General features: G+C 48.6%; 2 protein-coding genes across 12 annotated transcripts in view; both read right to left on the bottom strand.

The window, feature by feature from the left end:
• Nucleotides 1–698: 698 nt before the first annotated feature.
• CFAP298 (cilia and flagella associated protein 298) lies at nt 699–12,432 on the bottom strand. Its single transcript, XM_060640402.3, has 7 exons — nt 12,118–12,432; nt 10,155–10,322; nt 8,127–8,194; nt 3,038–3,196; nt 2,078–2,209; nt 1,316–1,411; nt 699–1,009 (listed from the first exon to the last, which is right to left on the bottom strand). Exons 1-7 carry the CDS (start codon nt 12,254–12,256, stop codon nt 899–901), a joined length of 873 nt encoding a protein of 290 aa, XP_060496385.1. The 5' UTR covers nt 12,257–12,432; the 3' UTR covers nt 699–898.
• Nucleotides 12,433–17,262: 4,830 nt separating this feature from the next.
• Nucleotides 17,263–22,106, bottom strand: part of SYNJ1 (synaptojanin 1) — a 91,446-nt gene continuing 86,602 nt past the window's right edge. For 8 of the 11 annotated variants that reach the window (XM_078452837.2, XM_078452830.2, XM_078452833.2 and 5 more), the window contains one exon: nt 17,263–20,265. In XM_078452837.2, the coding sequence (XP_078308963.2) occupies nt 19,465–20,265 (801 nt within the window). In that variant the 3' untranslated portion in view covers nt 17,263–19,464. The remainder of the gene's footprint in view (nt 20,266–22,106) is intronic. The other 3 variants (XM_078452838.2, XM_078452839.2, XM_078452840.2) reach the window with 1 other exon arrangement.

Raw genomic sequence — 22,106 nt, 5'->3', positions numbered from 1 at the left:
ACTCTCCACGCCAAAAGCCAAGCAGGACAGGATTTCTAGGCCGCTCTGGCTGCTCAGGCAGTTTGGGAGATGAACTTTAGCTCCAGTGCCAGGGTCCGTGGGGGATGATGGGATGGGGTTTAAAAACCGGCCAGGATGGTGGGTGGTCAATGAGCCAGACCCCGTCATCAGCCTCCGTGGAAGCCTAGCGCACGGGGAGCTGGAGGCCGAGCCCACCTGGGAGAACCGTCTGCTACAGGGGGCTGTGTTCGTTTGCAGGAACAGCCCAGAAGTTACAGAAGAACCAGTTCGGTCTCCAGGTCAGACAAGCTTGCTCCCCAGCTTTCATCACGGTGTAGCCTTTACACCTAGACAGCGAGGCCAGTCGGGCGTCAGCCAGGAGGCAAACTTTACCTTGGCAGCTGGGCGATGCCAGGAAAGTGACCGTGTCGGGCGGGATTAAAGAAGGCCCTGGAAGGATCCAGGGCTGAGCCCAGCGGGGCGGTGAGTGTCGGGCGGCCTCTAGCGGCCACTGCCGGTCACGCTGCTCAGCGGACACCTGACTCGCAGGGAGAAAAGACACTTCTTCCATTTCTTCCAAGACAGCAGCGGTCGTGAGAATATAAAACAGATCCAGAAGCAAAAAATGTAATTACATTTAGTATTCAGTCAAAGACACTAAATAGTTGTTTTGAAATACAAATAACTGAGGCTGATCCTTTTGAGGATGTATTTATTAAATTCTAAAACCTTAAATAATTTTTATCAGATACATTCAAACGGAAAGAAAAACTAGGACAACTAGAAATTCAACATTTTTCAGAGGGTTGTGGGCGCCCTATTATTATTTAAATGTGTTTTTATTTTGCCTACAGGAAAGGTGAGCCGTATTAATGATGGCATCACCAACTGGTGAACTTCATCTTGGCCTCCACTTGATGTCTTTTACCCCATGGAAATGTCTTTTCAAAGCAGTGTTATCTGCCCATGGGGAATTTAAACAGGAGTCATCGTCATTTTCTTCCAATTTCTGGAAATAAATTATGTTTTACACAGGAAGGCATTTCAGGAAAGTGTTTTGCAACATGAACAGACTGAAGAAAGAACCCACGTCCAAACTCCCAGTCCCATCTCCCCAAAAGGATGCTCCCAGACTCTAATGCAGGTGGGATGCCTGGCAGGGTCCCGGGGGCCCTGGAGAGGCGGGAGCTCTAGAAACGCCCCTCCCTACATCCTGCAGAACTCACGGCCCCCCAGCGGCCCCCCGCGCACTTGGGTCAGGAAGGGGGTGAATGCCCGTGGTGCCAGCTCTGCTGAAAACCTATCAGCCCGGTACCTTGAGCTCCTCCTGTCTTCTGTGATAATACAGCATCAGCTGCTTCTGCTCCGCACTGCTGATGATCGGTTCTCGGGCTGGGGCCCCTTGTCCCCTCTGCAAAGACGAGGGCAGAGCAGACTGTGGATTACAGCACTCTTACAGGGGCCACCCGGGAAGTCACAGTGAATGTTTTATAACCGTCTTTGCCGACTGCTACACATAAACTGGGGATCCGTTCTGATCATCAGGAGAGGCTTGGTCTCCAGCAGCCCCTCAACCCTGGGCCCTCATGGTGGACAGAGACCAGAGGCCGGGCAATGCCACCGGCCACCGCGGGTCCAGTGGAGAAGGGATGGAGATAATCGTGGAGAAATGATTTAGGACAAAGCAGCCTCGCACGGATACGTCTCTACGCGATCTACATCTGTTAACGACTTCTGGCACATCCTCCTTGTTTACAGAGTATCAGTACTTTGAAAACTTGAAACCAGTGCTCTAGGCTGTAGTTTCCGTTTCGAGAACCACTTTTAGTTACTTGCAGCCCTATTTCTAAGGTTGAAATTAGCATGGCTTATGTACCCCCCCCCCCCCATTAAAACAAACTGCAGATATCGTCAAGCAATCCATACTGTCTTCCAGTTTTCGCTGTTTTACGTTAAGCCTGCACTAACGGGATTAAAGTATGTGTAACAAAGAGACTAAGTGAGATTTACTCTAATTTTTTAGTGGTTGGAAAACAGTTAACAAGAAGTGCTGTCGTGTGAAAGCAAAAGTACTCACTTGCTGAATCTTGGCGATAATTTTGGTTTTCTCATTTTTGCCCACATAGTCTGAAAGCTTCTTTGTTCTTCTGAGCTCCTTGGCCGCCCACCACAGCTGGGCCTCGGATTCTTCAATAACATTCAGTCCTGCCTGGGGCCGTGGTCAGAAGCGGCTTTAAGGTGCATCCGGACACTGGCCCACGCGTGTGATCCTCCCCCAGGTGCACGGAGCCTGGCTGGTCCCCCTCCACCAGTGTGGGGCAGGGTCTGGCATCTCAGCCCCGCCCCACCTCCCCTCTCCCCACGGGCGGCACCACCCCCCCCACCGAATCGAAGCCCTTGCTCATTTTCATGCCTTTCCTGGTAGCTCCAGCTCTTGCCCTGACTTCGTCACCCTCCTGCTCTGGGAGGTGGGGAGCGCCCTATCCCATGTGCACCCTCATCTACAATACGAGGTCCTTCTCAGATGGATTTTGAGGATACTGCCAGGAAAGAACACTGGAATCCAGCCGGGTTTTTACATCTAGGCACAATGGGGCTGTTTGTCTGCTTCTGCACAGCCCGCCTATTTAAGATGGCTCAGAGCCACAGGCACTGTCCAATGGGATAAAGGATAAATGAGAAAAACAAAGGAAAATGGAACGTAAATGCAGGAAAATAACATGAAGCAAAAGGTGAGGCTAGAACACAAAATTCCAGGCAAAGGGACCAATGAATGCACTTTGGGTAGAAACAGGCACGAGTTAGGTTTCTGACTTCCCAGTGGCCAAAGAGAACGGGCAGGTTTTCAGTTACTCCTGCTCCTCTGTGTGCCCTCAACCGCGAGCACTACCTTCGGGGTCTCCCCTAAACCCAGGGCTCTGCTCGGAAGCACAGCACGGCAGGATGGAAGGCTGCGTAGGAAGCGAAACACGACGTCCAGGAGAGGAGGCCCAACTCTGCAGTGACCCACCCCACAGGACGCCCGAGAGCCACATACCTGAGTCCCAGACAAGTCTTCTTTATTTTCGAATTCCATCCGGATGGGATCGTACGGCGGCAGCCCCATGGGATAGACAATCATCACTGCACCTCGCAGCTGGTCCAAGGCGTCTTTCACCATCTCCATGGTAACACACACTCCGGCTTCCACTTGTTTCTGAAGGGACAGGGACAGGAATCATTCTGTACAATGGGACTGACCGATTCAGTAAGTACTGATCAGGTTCTTGTACCGGCCTCCTGCAGAGACGACTGCCACAGGACACAAAGGACTCCAATGCGGCTTGCTACCGAAGCCACCAACGTCCTCGCGGGGCTTCTGCTGCGCCCGCCACGGCCTAGGCCACCAAGCAGACTACGAGCGGGGCCGACGAGGGCAGTCAAGTGCGGAGGACGCTCAGCAGCGCAGACCGAGGGGATCGGGCCATGCCACGCCACGGTGGGGGGAAGGTGGAGCAGGCAGGTGAGCGACAGGACCAGGAGAAGCAAAGAGCAGCATAAGTGCAGCCAGTGCACCAGTGCCCAAGGGGGTTGGGGACGTTGGGGCTCATGCTGGGGAGGCCAGGCTGAGGAATCTGCGCTGAGGACAGGCGGTGACGTCTCTCCTGGGCAGGAGGGACGGTGCAGGAGCCTAACCTTGTGGTGGGTGAAGAAGGCTCCCGGCTGGGGGAGAGCAGGGAAATGCCCAGGAATTTCCTGAGTGGCAGGAATGTCTGTTACTAGTAAGGAGCCCCTTTGGACCACACCAGAGTTTATGCTAATGAGGTGACCCATGTGGGACCTCATTTCAGGGAGAGGGAGCAGAGATTAGAGGGTTGAAACTTTCAGACCCAACCCCCATCACCATCCTGGGCGGGGGGGGGGGGGGGGGGGGGGAAGGGAGGGGAGCTGGAGAGGAGTCCCATGGCCCAGAATTTTACTACTCACGCCCACGTAATGAAACCCCGATAAAAATAAAAATCCTGGGCATCGGAGCCCGGAGGAGCTTCCGGGGCGGAGAACACACTGCTATTCGAAGGCAGGTGCCGGGAATCCCAGGAGCGCCCACAGGCTCTGCACCCCGCACCCCAGACCTCGCCCTACATCTCTTCCACTCGGCACCGAGTTGTGTCCTTTACAACAAAGCCATAGTTGTAAGTACAGTGCTCGCAGTGTGTTCTGTGAACTGGTGAACCAGGCAGGGGGTTGTGGGAACCTCCAGATTTACAGCTGGGACAGAAGCGCCAGGGGTTGCCTGGCGTCTGAAGGTGTGGGCTCTCGCCAGGGACCTTGCCCTTTCACTTGCGGGGTCTGCAGCAACACTGCGTAGTGTGAAACCTGAACCCAGGCCTCCCGGTCGGTATCTGCAGGGCACCAAAAGGCTACCAGGGCGCCTTCAATAAAGCGGTGGCTGTGGCAACGGAAGGCGCTGGGTTGTCGCCATCGTGGGACAGACGGTACAGGACCCGAGGTAAGGCTCACGGGGCGGGGGGGGGGGGGGGTGGACAACAGCCTGTGTCATCGAGGTACCGGTGGCTCTGCCAAAACCAAGTGGCAAGCCTGCAGGAAGTGCTTCTCCTTGGGTCCAGAGCACAGGGAGGAGCGAGGAATCGAACTCTCAGCTGTAGGAAACCTGAGCTTCCTCGAGGGCTTTTGGGAAGAAGCGTCTAGGAACCAGGTGCAGGCGAGGGAAGGCATCAGGGGGAGGAGACAGATTGTGGAGTTCCCTGCGGAGGCAGACGGTGCATTTGGAGGAGGTAAAACACTGGGGGGAAGGGCAAGGAGAGAGAAGAGGACCCAGGAGAAAGTGCTTCGATAAACACTCAACATGGTGAGAGGCAAGAGAAAGGGCACTCAGGGAGCCGGGAGGGGACAGGAGGACAGGAGGGTCCTCGACGTGCTCAGAGGACAGTGTCAGACAGAAAAGCCTCCGACCTGCGAAGCGAAGGGGTGGCCCTGAGATGGCCGTCTCTGTGGGGGAAGGAAACAGAGGCCGGGTCCTGAGACACCCAGGAGGTTCCGGGCCACGCATGTGGCGGTACGTCTGCTCCGGGAAGCTCGCTGGGAGGGACAGGGCGGTGTGAGGGTGAAGCCGCAGAGAACTGATTTCTGGAGAAGGAAAGAGGCCTGAGTGCATTAACAGCGTAGATGTAGCCCGCAGAACAGGAGGCACTGAAAACATCGCCCCCATGCTGGGTTTCCGGGCAAGCAACAGTGGGGGCAGCAGCAGAAATGGGAGAGCCTGGGGCGGGGGGGGGGGGGGGGGGTGGGATTAGACACAGATCAGAGTCTCCAGGGAGGGATGAGAAGAGGACCTTGCAGGAGGGACAGAGAACTGAGGGCTCCTGCCAAGACAGCCTTGACCGCTGTGCCACGCCGGAAGGAAAGAGGCAGGCAGGGCAGGACGCAGGCCATTTGGAGCCTCAGAGCCCGGGGCCTGCTGCCCACGGCCAGCCGACTGGGGACCAGCTGGGCGAGGATGGGTTAGGGAAGCAGCGTTAGTGGGGCGGCGTGGCCAGGCAGGGGCTCAGGAATGGGGAAGGGGGACGGGAGGTCCTGCGCTAAAGGGGGGCCATTCTGGGTGACGGTGCTCTAATCTGACCGAGTGGCGGACTAGTAAGACAGGAGGAGGAGTGACCGCAGGAGTTCTGGGGCAGGGACGCCCAGGTCCCAGAGGGGGTAGAGGGGGGCAGGGCGGATGTGTGGCCTGAGGGAGGAAGGTGGACCGTGCCCTGGGGGCCCAGACCTGAACTCTCTAAAGCTCTGTTCTCATCTGTGAAACAGAGGGGATGTTCCTGCCTTGCTTGCTCGCAGGTGGCTCACGAGATTGTTTCGGGAGTCACAAATCCCCAGAAAACATATCAGGTCTTCCCATCAGAGGCTTATGCCAGAGGATGGGTGTGCAGAGCTCCCAGATACGGGGTCACGTGAGGCAAGCCTTTCTGCTCAGAAAACGTCACCCACCGCCACCAACATTAACTCAGCGCGGGTGAGTCATTTTCTGTACAATCTCCACGAAATGCCAAGGGCAGTGATCCCTGGCCAGGTAACACGGCAGGGTGACAGAGGAAAGCCGGTGAGGCTTCAGGGCAGCAGACACCCCAATGACCTGGTCTCCTGCTCTCAGCAGAGGGACAGCTCAGGAAAAGGGGCCACAGAGACAGTGGTCTCGTTCCCGAGGAGCCACCGCGTCTGGATGGCCCACCATCTCTCACTCTCCCCATGATGAACCTCCGGCCACAGGACTCGAACCTTCTCCTGCTTGCCCCACAGTGCTAACTGTCCCCACCGTGGCCAGCTCTGGAGAGGGGACGGTGATGTGCACTGCATTTCTGGAGGCGGTGTGGAAAGGGCCCCGGGCAAGAAGTCAGGCCGGCCACTCGGGAGCCCTGCAACTTTGGGCAAATCACTGCAGCAAAGGACTGGAGCCCGAGAAGCCTCTCTGTAAATTTGGAGACAACCACGTAAGAAGATCCACAAGCAAAGAGACCAGAAAGGATTTCCACAGCAGACAGTGAGGGGAGTGAAGGGTGCAGAGCAGTGTCCAGGCCATGATTTTCCTCACACGCCCTGACACGTGCTAGTTTGATCAGGTGTTAACAGTTACGATCAATACTGTAAAAAAAAAAAAAAAAAAGGTTCTAGGATCAAAGGCATTTTGCAAACACTGGGCTGAACCAAAGCCTTCCTTGTCGGACTTGAGAGAGCTTTTGCTAAATTAATAGGCACTGAAGAGCAGTCATTCCTGAAGCATTTAAAGGATTAGTTAAGAGCTTGAAGAATTAAGGACACGTTGGTTTAGAAGTAATTTTGCCCATGGGGCGCCTGGGTGGCTCAGTCGGTCCTGATCAGGTCAGGTCAGGTCATGATCTCCCCATCCGTGGGTTCGGGCCCTGTGTTGGGCTCTGTGCTGACAGCTCGGAGCCTGGAGCCTGTTTCGCATTCTGTGTCTCCCTCTCTCTCTGCCCCTTCCCCACTCACGCTCTGTCTCTGAAAAATGAATAAACTTAAAAAAAAAAATGTAAAAAGAAGTAATTTTGCCCAGGGATGCCTGGGTGGCTCAGTTGGTTAAGATTTTTTTTCGTTTTTTGTTCTTATTTATTTTTCAGACAGAGAGAGACAGAGCATGAGCAGGGGAGGGGCAGACAGAGAGGGAGACACAGAATTTGAAGCAGGCTCCAGCACAGAGCCCGATGTGGGGCTCAAACTCATGAACCGTGAGATCATGACCTGAGCCGAAGTCAGACGCTCAACCAGGAGCCACCCAGGCGCCCCTAAAGTCAGTTAAGCTTCTAGCTTCCGGCTCAGGTCATGATCTCGCAGTCCGTGAGTTTGAGCCCTGCATCAGGCCCTGTGCTGACAGCTCAGAGCCTGGAGCCTACTGCAGATTCTGTGTCTCCCTCTCTCTCTCTCTCTCTAAAAAATCAATAAACATTGAAAAAGAAATAAAAAAAAAAAAAAGTGATTTTGCCCAGTGATCAGTAGGAAAAGAAAAAAAAAAAAGTTATCCACTGAGAAGGCTGGAATGGGGGGCGGGGGGTAGCAACGCCCAGGGCCAACACATAAATAAAGCAACTGACAGACAAAACAATTATTCAAACATCCTAATATTCTTTTCCTCCAGGGTCACATTACCTGCACTGTCAGGTATGACCTCTGCTTCTCCTTCTATGAAACAGCTTCTGCCTAAGTACTGGTGACCATCGCAAAAAAGTAATTCATAGCGGCACGAACTCCAGCAATCAAGTATCCACGGAGCTCTTACAGGGTCACGATGTTTACGTTTCACTTTCTCAAGTTCTCCCCACATCTCCCCCCATCAGCTCGTGGTTGTGCCACACGCACTACACGGTGTCCCACACGTCCACGTTGCACTCGCGCGGGCCAGGCACCCTTTCTGCCTGACCCGGGAGACCAGGAGGATTCAGGACAGCTGTCACCAATATGAAAAGGAAAAGCGACCACCCACACCCAAACAGGCTGGTCCTTGCCTTGCCCCGGGAAGGCTAGAAAAAGAACAGGCGGGGCCGCAGATAACTCCACTCTGGAGTAAGTGGAGTGTGTATTTCAAATGACAGGCCTTAGGGCTTCATTTAAAAAAAGCTAACCTTCGATATGATTGCTCTGGCCTCTTCTATAGTCTTCTTTAACACTTCCTTCATCTTTTCATTTGGAGCTGTGGAAATAGAACCGGGAAGAGGGAGAGAAACAGCTGTCTTTAAAGGTCTTCTTGGGGAGGGGAGAGGGAAAAACTAACGAACAAAACCAAAACAAACAAACCCCAAAAACCCTTAGATGTCCCAATCCCTCCTGGCCAAGTCAGGGAGCAAGGAGCTGAGAGGAGGACACTCGTGGAATTCAGGTGAGGGACACAGGGAAGCTGGCGGCGAGAAGCTGGGAAGGCTCTCAAAGCGTTGCTTTATTTATTTATTTTTTTTAAGTTTCTTTATTTTTGAGTGAGAGAGAGAAAGATTGTGCGCAAGCGACGGGAGAGGCAGAGAGAGAGGGAGACAGGATCGGAAGCGGGCTCTGCGCTGTTAGCAGAGGGGCTAACGTGGGGCTGGAACTCACGACCCATAAGATCATGACCTGAGCCGAAGTCGGAGGCTTAACCGATTGAGCCACCCAGGAGCCCCACAGAGCTTCAACTTTTTAATAAATAAAAGTATGAATTAAGACACTGAAAACGCTAGAAACAAAGTTGTGTTAGAATAGAAATGGTTAATTTAAGATAATATTGGTTTAAAGGTGAATAATGAACCATTAACTGGTTCTCAGGACATACTATTATTTTTTTTCAGTGATGCAATTCCTTCTAAAAAGCACAAATATCTTGGGACGTATGGGTGGCTCAGTCGGTTAAGTGTCTGACTCTTGATTTCGGCTCAGGTCATGATTCCAGGGTCGTGGGATCGAGCCCCAAATCAGGCTCTGTGCTGACAGCAAGGATCCTGCTCGGGATTCTCTCTCTCCTTCTCTCTGCTCCTCCCCCTGCTTAATGCTTTCTCTCTCAAAGTAAATAAACATTAAAAAAAAAAAAAAAGCAAAAACATCTCTCCAAATTGACAATGAGTTTACATTATGAAAAGCTGTGGAAGACAGCCAACCATTTTCCAGGCTAAAACCCACCTGAAATAACACTAAAAATTCCTATCATCTTCACTATTTTTTTTACAAAAATATTTTTTGAGCCTGTCAAGTCCTTGTAGGGACACTTTTGTATTTCTTTTGCTCCCCAGTGTTCTAGCACAGTAGATACGTAGGTGCTTAGGTGTCTGTTAAACGATCAATTACGGTCTTTTAAACGGGGCCTTTTAATCAGGTTAAAAGGGATAAGCCATCAAAATGGACTCCCGTCTTTTTTCCTTGAAATTCCACACGATCAACCACACACTAAAGGGGGAATGATTTCAGAATGCTGACATGGACTAAGACGTTTTACACCACAGAGGGCCGTGCCCTCGATTCAAGGGGAGACGATGTGCCGACACTCATCGCCTCTGTTCACACAGAATCTCTAGCCAAACCCTAGTACCTGCAAACCGTAACAGAACAGAACCCTCAATATGTTGTCAATGATTGCCCCCCAAAACTATTCGGTCGAACCATATTCAATTTTCACCATTTGTTACCTACAAAACTGGCAGCTTCAGGTGGTTCATCTGATGTAAAAGCTAGCAGCACCTTAGTAAAGAAAGAGCAAGAAGACAGATGCTTCCTCGACCTACCCGATTCATTCTGGATTTGCACGGTACCACGGGAGTCGGTTACACGGTGCAGTATTTCATATGTTTGTACAGAAAACTGAGGTCTGTGTTTTTTGCTTTTTTTAAAAAAAATTTTTTTTAATGTTTATTTTATGAGAGAGAGAGAGAGACAGAGCATGAGCAGGGGCGGGGCAGAGAGAGAGGGAGACACAGAATCTGAAGCAGGCTCCAGGCTCTGAGCTGTCAGCGCAGAGCCCGACGCGGGGCTCGAACCCATGAACTGTGAGATCATGACCTGAGCCGAAGTTGGACGCTTAACCAACTGAGCCACCCAGGTGCCCCCTGAGGTCCGTGTTTTCCCGTGAAATCGCCACCTGCATACTTCCTGCTATGCTCGCGCGTGCACACAGAAGACACAGGCTGGATTACCTTGCCCATTCCTTCGGCCGATGTCATCCTTTTTAAATACCGAGCCCCCACTGGGTACACACTTTTCACCCCATTCATCCCTTAATTTCAATTCTTCGATCTGGTCATCAGTCAGTCCTTGCATATTAGGAGGGAGAAATATGCCATGTTCTGCCAATTCTTCCATTTCTTAAAAATAAGAGAAAGTTACACAATACGCATCACAATTATCATCACAACACCTTACACCTCAGTGAAATGTAGGCTCCCTGGGGGTCAGGGGTCTTGCCCAGCGGCTCCCTATTTTATTTAGCAAATGCTTAGATACCACTTGGTTTGGGCCAGGCCTGTCCTTGACCTTTGACACACGGTCGCCCATTTGTCCTAGGTCAGCAGCGGCACCGAGTTTAGGAGCTCACCGTGGTCACGGGCAGCAGGGGCTGCAGGCTCTGTGCGCGAATCTTCTGCTGGGCTGTACCTTCTGGGACTCAGGGGGCACAAGTTAAAATTCACTGACGGTCTGAATACATATCCACCAAGGGCGTTACAATTTCCGAGCGTGTTCACATAGATTATTGCATTTCGCCTTGTGAGGCAGGCAAGAGAATGCTCCACATCCTGGTCTTCCCTCATTTACAGCCCTGTCACCTGAGGCTTGCAACTTTAGAGACATACTTTCTAAATAATTTGTGTAGATCTGGTCAGTGGAGAGGATTTCAGGCAATTCACACCCTTCCAAAGCGGCAGAGATGGGACTAGACTTTGGTGTTCTGGTATCATGTTCATTATGCAAAAGCGTGGCTTTGTATTTTTCCAATCCCGTATATATTCACCCCAAAACTAACCCACACTTCAACCTTGCAAAATTGCTTGCCCTTCCTTCCTTCCTTCCTCCCTCCCTCACTCCGAGTTTCCATAGCACTGTAGGAAGACACCAGGTGGCTTGTAATAATACAACACTACAAAACAAATGGTGTAACTTAATGGGGTCTTTATTGTCTCTCTCCCTACCAGACACTAAGCATCTGGGGGCCAGGGGCTGGTCTCCTTCACCCTGGTCTCTGGCAGGCAGAGAGCCCTGGGGCCTGCCTGAATCACAGTGGACAATGGGAGCTACAGAATAAATGAGTGAGCCACTAGCACGGCTCGTAATATTTAGCAGCACATTTTCAATTGATAATTTTATAGAAAAAGAAGTTGGAGTCACTCTTCTCCCCAAATGTTTTAAATAAAAAAGGAAAACATTTAATACTGAGCTGGTTTTGGAATCAGTAAATTTTCTAAGAAACTATATGTATGCGCCGTAAAGACTGGAAACCATAACCCTTAAGGAGTTCTCCATGGCACAAAAATCACGTATTACAGAAACACTAGACCACGTCTGGAGTATCACCATGGGAGCACAAGTAGGGAGCACCTCGCTCGAGGCGGAAAGTCGCCAGACAGCGCTGCTCTAGAGCGTTCGAGAGGAGTGACCAAACGTTGTAATATGAGAAACAGGCTTGTGTTTACTGGAGAAAGGCAAGGGACGCCAAGGTTGCTCTTTCCACCCTCGGGAGGTGGGGGCGTCCCAAAGTCAGGTGCTCCCCCACCGGGAGGCGCTCCACTCCAGGCGTCTCGACAGAGTGATTTCCTTCCACTACACCTGCTCTCGGACCGGGTGTTTCGGCTCCCCCGGGTTAGCCCGTCTCCCCGGCTACTTCACACCCTGCCCCGCGGCGCTTCGGCGCGCACTTGGCCTTGCCCGCACGCGGGGTGCCGGCGTCACTCCGCTCTCCGCGGGACCCCGGCGGACTGTCCCCTCTCGAACCCGCCGGCCGCACGTCTTTGCACATCTTCGCAAACCTGACCCTCCCCGCCCAGCCGGCCCGAGAAAGTCTTGCGGCTGCCGCCCCACTTCCCCATCCCGGATGGCCCGTTTCTCCCCGCCCCGGCGCGGGCTCCACGGTCCCGGCCGCAGACTCGCCGCGCCGCTGGGCCGCACCTGAGCAGACGCGCTGCACCTTGAGCCGCGCGTTGTAGACCCGGGTCACCTGCACCGTGAGCTCCTCCAGCTCCGTGCTCCCCGGCGCCTGCAGCAGGAACTGGCTCTCGTCGCCCCGCTTCACGTGCAGCAGAACCATGGCGGCCCCGGAGACCCCGCCGAGGCGGCGAGGAGGCCCGTGATGCGCGGCCCGCCGTAACCCGAAGCCGAGGAGCGATCGTCGCCTAACCGCTGCTTGGAGTCCGGAACTCGGGGCTCGAGTGCCCGCGGGGCCGGGAGGGGGAAGGCCCTTACTCCCGGAAGTGCCTGTTGCCAGGAGCAACAAGGAAACACTGGGGCCGCCAGCGCCAGTCAGAAGCCGAGGGTGGAGAAGCCGCAGCGCGCGGGGGCGGGGCCGAAGCTCCCGGAAGCAGGTGCTGCCGGGCAACGATCCACTCGGTCCGAGACGGCCGCCGTCCAGCGCCGCCCCCCGCCCGGCAGGATTCGTCCTGCGCCGTTCCCGGAAGTGCCCGTTGTCGGGGCAACAGCCCAACACAGCCCAAGCTACCGGAGGGGAGCGCGGAACGCCCCGTCCACTCTCCCGGACCCGAGGTTCCACCTAGAGAGATGTGTGGGGCGGGGGGAGGGGTGCGGTGGTGGGCACCCTCAGACACCGAGCCCTGAAGCGGGTCCCCGCTGCCGCTACAAGTCCCAGCGGCGTTTTCGCCGCTGTCGCTCACCACTTCCGGAAGTGCTTTCCGCTGTTTCCGGTCTGGAGATGTTCGCGGCGGGGGGCGGAGTGCTTCGCGCGGGGTGCGTCCCGCACCGAGGGGCGGGAGAAAGTGTGCGTCCTCTTCTGTGCCGGCTAATTCGGATTCGCCTATCTAGGGTGGCTCTAGCGGCTGCTGCCGGAGCGACCGTGCCCAAACTATCCAGCCAGCCACCGCCCGAAAAATTCTTACTGAACAGGCGCTATTTCTTCCAGGCGTGGGTGACACCGCGGAAAGGCCAGGGTCACTGCTGTCAGGGAGTTTATATCCCAGTGGAAGTGAGAAAGAGAAAACAAAATATAAGGAACAAGGCAGATTCAGATAGAAGCATAAAGAAAACCAAATTGGGTGACATTTGCACTTAGTCCTTGATAACAAGGTGCCACCAAAGCTACGTACGATAGTGCAAGGCTTCAACCCTCGTTATCTCCTTCGAAAGGCCATTGCCCGATCTGAATATTGCAAGCACCTGCTACTTTGTATTCCTGAAACTTTGGCTCTCCCCATTGGAACTTCGTCCCTGGGGTCTCCGGGGCAGAGTGGATAGTGTGTGACTATGGGCTTGGAAATGCCAAAAACCAATTCGGGGTCTCATATGAAGACTGTTAGACTGGTCCTAGACAGGGTATGGAGCCCAGCGAGCAGATGTGTTTTCACCTCTAGTATTGGGGCAGGGACCACGCAGACCCTGGAACATGCAGTACTGGGCAGAATGGTAAATGTCTCTGTTCTCAGAGGGAGAAGGGGACCTACTGTGTTCTCTGCGCTCCTGAGTGCTGGCCATAAGGTCATCCCCCTGTTTTTCCTGAATCTGATTCTGTACCCCTAAGCCAACCAAGCTTACAACTTGGTTGAAAGTGTCTTGCTTTCTAGGTGGTGAGAACCATGTATGCACAAACTCCTATGTTACAGGGTCTCGGGGTGTAAGTTTTAAAATTAACAAAGCGTGGAAAACTCATGTGCTGGCCATCCCGTTTCGTTTAAATATGTAGTTTATTATTTGGTAGGAATCATTTGGTAGAAAGTATGTAGTTTATTCCTCACTTGGTAGGAGAACACTCCATAGACCAAGCGCTTGCAGTTATCTTTAATCTTTGTCAGCACTGATATTTGCCAGTGTAGTCCTGCTAACTTTTGTTAATGTTCCTTGCAGTGTCCTCTTTCAGTCTTTTTTTTTTTTTCCCCCTCATACAGGCCATGTCTTACAAATTTGCGCGTAGCTTTTTCTCAGTGTGGTTTCGGTAATCCTAACTCGTACCAAAGACCCTCTCTTGTCTTGGCACGACTCGAGCGGGTTACTGAATTTGAAGACAAAAGGTGGTATGTGTGTGCTCTTGAGCAGTGCGGCTACTTTTCTCTGAATATTTTAGGCGCTGTTGCCTTTCTAGGGTGAAGGGCATCTTATGACCATTTGTACCTAATGAAGCGATGCATAAGGGATGAATGCTGTGGTCTAGATAATAGGTCATTCATGTTGGCTGTTAGATATCAGGCAGCGAGGGAGGAAAAGAACAGATTTTTAGTCTACTGAAAAAAACCTTTTTTTTTTTTTTTTAAGGCCCTAACAACATTAGAGATACATTTAAAGCTCCCACGCAGCCCTCTCTGATTCCGTTCTCTCCTTCCCCTTCTCCAAAGGTAACTACTGTGCTGAATTTATCATTCCCGTTGGCTGTTGTTATACCATCAACACATACGTGTATGTCTCCCTAAAGAATAGAGGATATTTTTCGTGTTTTAACTTTTATAGAAATGTCATATTGTATTGTTTTCTAACTTACACAGTGGCCTACTGTCTAAATCTGTCACTCCATTCCCGGTGACGATTAGTGTATTTCTAGTTTTTACCATGACGCACATTGCCCGTCCTGTTCCACGTGCGCTAGAATTTCTCTACAAGTCAGATTTCTTGGGATAGAGCATATGGATTTTTCTGGGCATGGTTAAATTGCTCTCCAGAATCGATACTCTGTCAACACCGGCGTATGAGTCCCCATCCTTCTACATGTTCACTAACTCTTGATGTGCTCAGACTTATTTTCCTAAAATTAATAAACAGGGACTTTGAAATTTTGTATATCAGTTTTCCTGTGTGTGAGTTTGGTTGTCCTTTGTCCGCCACCATGACTATAGTTAGTTTGTGGACTTGCAGAGCTCAGGATCTGGCTACTTGTAAAGAGGATAAAAAGATAGGTTATAGACGGGGAGAAATATTGGCAAACCACGCATCCAACAAAGTGTGAGTATACAGAAAAGACAAAGAACCCTCAAAACACAACAGTAGGGGCGCCTGGGTGGCTCAGTCGGTTAAGTGCCTGACTCTTCATTCAGACTCAGGTCATATTCTCACGGTCAGTGAGATCGAGCACCGCATTGGGCTCTGTGCTAACAGCAGAGCCTGCTTGGGATTCTCTCTCTCCCCCTCTTTGCCCCTCCCCTGCATACGCTCTCTCTCTCTCAAAATAACCAAACATTAAAATAAAATAACAGTAAAAAGAAAACAATCCATTTAGAAAACAGGCAAAAGACACATATTTTACCAAAGAAGATGGCATGTTCACCATGAAGAGGTGTTCACCATGGTTAGCTATTAAGGAAATAAAGCCACAATGATACATCCTCTACTAAAATGGCTAAAAGAAAAAGTAGTGACAACAGCAAATGAAAGCAAGGATGCAGAGAAGTCGATCACTCATACATTGTTGATGGGAATGTAAAATGGTCCATTCTGGAAGACAGTTTGGCAGTTTTTTAAAGATCCAAGCATCACCTACCCTGTGGTCCAGCAATTGCACTCCTGGGCATTTTCCCAGATAAATGAAAACTTATGTTCACAAGAAAACCTGTACGGGTGGCGCCTAAGTGGCTCAGTCGGTTAAGCCTCCGACTTCAGCTCAGGCCATGATCTCGCAGTCCATGGGTTCGAGCCCCACATCAGTCTCTGTGCTGATGGCTTGGAGCCTGGAGCCTGCTTTGGATTCTGTCTCCCTCTCTCTCTCTGCCCCTCCCCCGCTCACGCTTTGTCTCTCTCTCCTTCAAAAACAATAAACATTAAAAAGCAAAATTAAAAAGAAAAAGAAAAAACCTGTATGGGAATGTTCATAGCAGCTTTGTCTATAATAGCCCCAACCCAGATGTCCTTCAGTGGGTGGGTGGGTGAATGCCTAAACCAGCTGTGTTAACATCTACACCATGAAATACCACTCGACAATAAAAGACATCTGCAGTCTCGATGAATCTCCAGATAATTATGCAGAGTAAAAAAGTCAATCCCAAAAGGTCACATACCGTATGATTCCACATATATGGAATTTATATATTTATATATAAATATATATATGTACACACACACACGCGCGCATACATATATATACACATATTATAAAACACTCCTGAAGTGGCAAAATTATAGAACTGGAGAATAGTGGTTTCCAGGAGCTAGGGACAAGGCAGGGGAGTTAGGATGGGATGACAGCAGGAAAAGGGCAACATGGAAGGATCCTGGTGGTGACGGGAAGTGCTTTGCATCAATGCTAATGTCCTGGTTGTAGTATTATACTATAATTTGTAAAATGTTACCACTGGGGCGGGGGTGGGAAACTGGGTATAGGGTACCTGGGATCTCTCTGTATTATTTCTTAGCAACTGCATATGTATCTCAATCATAAAATCAAAAGTTTCTTTTAAAGCCTATTATTCTGTATCTATAACTTCTACATATCTTCTGTATCTAAAATTATATTGAACATGATTCAATGATTTAAGAATCAACGTTACTGTTCTGAATAGCAATCATACAGGACTGAAAAAAGGCAATACTGGAAGGAACTACTAGCCTTGGCCTTGAACTTGGGTCTTTTTAGTCAGTCTCCTGTGTCTGGCCGTCCTTGTGCCTATTTCCCTTCTATCCCGCATCATTCATGCTTCATGCATTATTTTCAGGCCAATAAGACTTTGAATGAGGGCCTCTCTTCTTAATGATGATTTGTAGTCTTAGAAGATTTTCTTACTTTTAGATTATTACATGGAGAAGTAAAATGGATGAAACGAAGTCTTGAATTAAAATACCTGATCTGAGAGGCACGTGGGTGGTTCAGTCGGCCAAGTGTCCAGCTCCTGACTTGGGCTCGTGTCGTGATCTTATGGTTCGTGGCTTTGAGCCCTGTGTTGGGCTCTGCGGTGGCAGTGTGGAACGCGCTTGGGATTCTCTCTCTCCCTCTCTCTGACCCTCTCCCGCTCATGTGCTCTGTCTCTCTCTCTCTCCTCAAAACAAATAAACTTAAAAAAATACCTGATTCGACAGCTGATCCCCAAACGTCATTACACTTGCATATGTAAAGTTCAAGGAAAATGGCTGAGAAAAGTTCTTCCCTCTTGAGCAAAGTAGTCAACATGGTAAAGACAGGTATATTTATTTCATATGACAGCACATTTCACAGATATGTACAGAATGTGTACCACTGACTTTAATACTGTACTTCTATAAAGTATATAGTTATAAATATTGTATGCCACATAAGCAATAAAATTCTTACATATAAACAGCAATCTACCATAGAGAACAAAGAATTCACAAAGAGATCCTTAGTGTCTAATTTCTGCTCTGCTTTTAACAGAACTGGTAAATATTTTAATAACACAGAATAATGGCTAGTTATTTGCAGCGTACCTTTCACTTTCCTAACTCTGTGCCCTTTCGGCAACTTGCCAAATATAATTTTCCTGATAAAGGCCGAGCTGCTGCGGGATACGTATATTTTAGACAGTAGTTTGTACTCAAAAGGAAACATCGCTCACAGAAACCGCAATCCGCACTAGTGAAGTTTATAATGAATTCTTTTTGCTAATGGAGAGCAAATACCACATACACTAATCACATAGATGTTAAAGCCACAGTTTCAAGAAGTTAATTCACATTCTGAAGCACACTGCTTATAGTAATACTGCTGTTTAAAATATACTACTGCTGAAATGATTAGAACCCCCAAAAAGCACAATATAAAACTCACAAGAGTTAGTGCTAACAGCGAATCCTGGCTGTTAGCAGAGAGAGGATTACTTCTAGAAATATAGTATCTTGATAACATTTGAGCATTTAGAAAAGTGCTTTTTTTCCCTACTAGATTTGCTTTAAGTGCAATGCAGGTTGCTGTGCTTTTCCACTTTACATAATCTTAGCCATGAACTCTATTTTGATATTCTCCCAGTGCACATCTTTAAAGGTTAAATGTGGACAATGGAATTTAGGTGGACATCTATAACTTCCTATAAAAGGAATGTTAGTATCAGTCTCAACGGCTGAGGATGATTTTAACTTAAGCTGACAACAAAACATCGCTCACGGAGTTTTCTGTTTGGGATTACGTGATGATACCAAAACACTACCTTGTGTAAAAATTCTGTGAACTTCATGAGACAAGAGCAGGGTCAGTTGTATATTGGCAGTGCGGGAGACAAAATCCACAGCTAATTTGAGGGGTAGCCTCTAAAAATGTAAAGCAGCTTCACAGATGTGTTGCGTAGCCTCTGATGGGGACAGAGCACACACGCGGAGTAGATCCCCAACTCCAAGCATTCTGAGGACCGCTGCCTTCCCTGCTATGAAGTTCCGGAGAGAAAGCAGCAAAGGGAAAGTGTGGGAGGGGAATGGGCAACATGCACCTTAGTGCAGGGAGAGGGGAGTGCGTTTAGCTGATATTCCTCATTGAACTTGGAGGTATGTGCCTTCCTGAGAGATAAGGCCATAGCGCTTTGTTGTATGGGCTGGAGTGTCCATCCACATGACCGTGACCACAAAATAGGCTGCTTCCAGCCCCAAGAACCTCCTCCCGGAAAAAAAGCATCTGGAGATGCTGGAGCGCAAAGGAACAAAGATGCGGGTCATGTGTGTTTGGGGGAGGGAGATGAAATGGTAGGAAAGTCTGGTTCTGTAGTGAGATGCTAGTTTTGGAAAGAAAATTAATGAACTGTCCAAATTTCATGTATAGCCATCCTTTTGGTAATGAAACACCGAAAAAATAACTCTGTTAGAACGTGTAGGTAAATATTTTGTCTGAATCCTAAGTTTTACAAATATGTAAGTGTATACATACCTATGTGTGTGTGTGTGTGTGTACCCATGCCTTTTTGTGTTTTAAAGCCATGCCTTTGACAATGGTCTCAGTATAACTCTGATAGCTCTTCGGTAAATACCTGGAAACACCATTGTTAACAAGTATCAAAGAGCAGGCAAGAATGTCAGCTCGAAGTTGTTTGGGCTTTTTTAAGGTTCTTCAGAGAAGAGGGACAGAATTTCTGAATAAGGACTACTGTCTGAAGTAGTTTTGAGCACTGTTTATGGCTACTCCTCTCTCTTATTTATCCAAACAGAAACACACCAAAACTCCAGTTAATAATGAGAAGGACTTTTTCCTTATTTCCAATATACACATATTCCAGCTTTGTACACATTAAATAGTGGTATTTCGTGACAACATCAGTGCACTTAACAATTCCATATTGCACATAATGAGGAACTAATGCCCAATTCTTTTGGCTCTCACCTGCCCAAACTGAAAAACAAACAAACAAATCCAAAACTGTTTTCTATTGCATAACCTTATCTTTCTGTAAAGTCTAGTGTGGGGGATGCCTTCGATGGCAAGGTTGTGAAAGGAGCTACAGGAGGGGTGGTGGCAGGTGGGGGCAGAGTGACAGGAGGTGGAGGTGGTCGTCTTGATGGCAACACACAGAAAGGAACATTTGTGCCTTTATTCCAGTCATCATCAAAGGTCACGTTGGAGCCAGAGCGCGAACTCGGCTGATTATTCAGTAGGTCTGGACAAGAGGACTTTGACTTCCCTTTCACACCAAAGTCCTCCTCTTCCTCGAAGGTTACCCATCCTTTTGGGTTGCTGATTTCTGCCGAAGACTGGCCCTGCAGATCAAAAGTGTCCTTAAAACCGTCAAATGATGAAGGCTTGCTATTGTTATGACCAAGAGGCTTCAGGGAAGGGAAAGGACTGCTGGCAACAGGCTCGTCTTTGGAGAGCCACGAAGTTGCCTCCGATTCTTGAGACTCGGCTCTAAATGGGTTTCCGGGAGCTGCAGTCCTGTCGGTGAAAGGATTTGTGCTGGTCAAGCTAGTAATAAATGGGTTTGGAGAACATCGCATATTTTCCTGGGATTTACTCCGGGCTGGAATTGGAGGCATGCAAGTTACAGAACTCAAAGTATTCATGTTACTTTGTGTTGCAGAAGGCAACTGAATCAACCCCTTTGGGTTTGGGGTTGGAGCACATGATGTTTGAATGGATGACTGAGCCTTTGATACAGCAAGCAGACTGAATGACAGATCTTCAAATGGGTCACTCTTTAAGGGTGATTCCAGTCTGACGGCAGAGACTCCATTTGTTTTCACCTGAAAAAGAGAACACCCAATAATGAGGAAAAAAAAAGACAACATGTTACTTTTAACAACCCCTCTATGCTTCCTGTCTCAGTTATTCATGGGGGGAGGGGGAGGGGGGCAAGGATACAAATTTCAAACTTAAACAGCTTTGTATAGTTTGTTACCCTGGTAGTTTAAATAAGGTAAGACAACTAAAACCTTACTCTTTAAAACCTCCCTACTACATAAACCCCTTTATTAAAGACATTTGTTTAAACCCCAGAGAAGTTAAATAGTTTGTTTCATTCATGCAAGTTCTAATATGATGTAAAATGGAGAACTGGACAGAATTCAGCAAATGACTTGAACATGCCGTTTTATCAAATGTTAGCGTGAACGCAAGAAACCCGTATTTAGAACTTATGCTAGATCTGTAGAATAAACTTCCAACACCTATCGTGATGATGATGTGGTTTCATTGTTCTTTTAAATATATTTTTATTTAAAGTTAATGTTACTATGGAAATTAAACTTCATGAATGGAAACTGACTTCATTGGTATGTTTATATTCTTAAGCTAAAGACAATGCATCTTTTCTTTCCTTTTCTACTTGGAAAAATGTATTTTCAAAGCATTTTTTGCCTTTTAAGTTCTCCTTTGTAGAGTAAACTCTGCCAGTGACGTGACAATATTCCTTAACTGACTTTCCTCATCTTGTAAGAAAGTTTCAAAACAGATATGCTCATTAATAACCATATGCAAAGATTGTTTAAAACCGGTGGGCGGGGCGGGGGGGGGGGGGAGATCCCATTTTCTATTTGGTATGTAATCCGTTCTTTCCATGTGGCAGAGCTGGCTGTGAACTGCCAGGAGGCGTGTCCTGAATTACTTTACAGTCGTAAAAAGTGTGCACTCTTGTGCCTAGTTCACGAAGAAGCCAGCTGGGAGAGGAGCATGTCTATGGGACTGAGCAAAACCAACTTCTCCAGCTTCTTTAATGGGGAAGAGAACCCTGGTCTTAGGAGCAAAAATTAGCTCATCACATGCTTCATTTGGATTAAAAAAACAAAAGCAACCTGTACATAATTATTGATACTAAATAGACGACTCGGATATTGATGCCAAATTTAAAGATAAGAAGATAAACTTTTGGTTGGAAAGGACGGGGAAGGGAGCATTTGGGCTCGAGGCCTCCAATGTAACAAAATGGAGCACCACCTAAGATAAATTTAGAGAGTTGGGAGAGCAAAGTAACTAAATGTTCACGAGCTGTGTTGAAAAAAAAGAGCAGTGGTCCCCACCCAGCGAAAAAACGTAACTGCATTTTATAGAATAGTAACTTGCTACTTTAACAACAGGGAAGGCTGTTCATTTGCATAAGGCAATGACGGATAACTTCAATAAGTGAGTAACTTTCAAGTATCTGATTGTTTTATTCAGTTGTCCTAGAACATACTTCCTAACTGAATAAGCAAGTATATTTTTCTTCAAACAACTTACTATGACAATAAATTTGTATAAAAGAGTAAACATGTAACAGACTCAAAACTGTATTCTAAGTTATTAAAGGTAAGCAGATGTGTTTATGGAAATCTGCTTGAAAGACAAATCTATTATAGACATTAACAAATTACAATTAACTCTATATTAGAAATAATCTCTGCATTATTTTTTTAGTTTTAAAAAAAATTTTTTTTTAACATTTATTTATTTTTTGAGAGACGGAGCGTGAGCGGGGAGGGGCGGAGAGAGAAGGAGACACAGAATCTGTGTCTGACCGAATGTGTCAGGCTCCAGGCTCTGAACCCATAGCACAGAGCACGGCATGGGGCTCGAACTCACAAACTGTGAGATCATGACCTGAGCTGAA

The sequence above is a fragment of the Panthera onca genome, chromosome C2 (assembly GCF_046562875.1).
Source record: "Panthera onca isolate mPanOnc1 chromosome C2, mPanOnc1 haplotype 2, whole genome shotgun sequence".
Taxonomy (NCBI): domain Eukaryota; kingdom Metazoa; phylum Chordata; class Mammalia; order Carnivora; family Felidae; genus Panthera; species Panthera onca.
Note: the sequence above shows the minus strand (reverse complement) of the source record. Positions and strands in the feature narration are given on the sequence as shown.

What these genes read in the sequence shown, in the direction of transcription:
- CFAP298 (XM_060640402.3), bottom strand. Translation starts at nt 12,256, where the DNA reads ATGGTTCTGCTGCACGTGAAGCGGGGCGACGAGAGCCAGTTCCTGCTG. An exon ending in AAGACTTGTCTGGGACTCAG is followed by an intron (nt 2,210 to 3,037) that starts GTATGTGGCTCT and finishes CCACGGCCCCAG; the next exon opens with GCAGGACTGAATGTTATTGA. An exon ending in GAAGACAGGAGGAGCTCAAG is followed by an intron (nt 1,010 to 1,315) that starts GTACCGGGCTGA and finishes ATTTATTTCCAG; the next exon opens with AAATTGGAAGAAAATGACGA.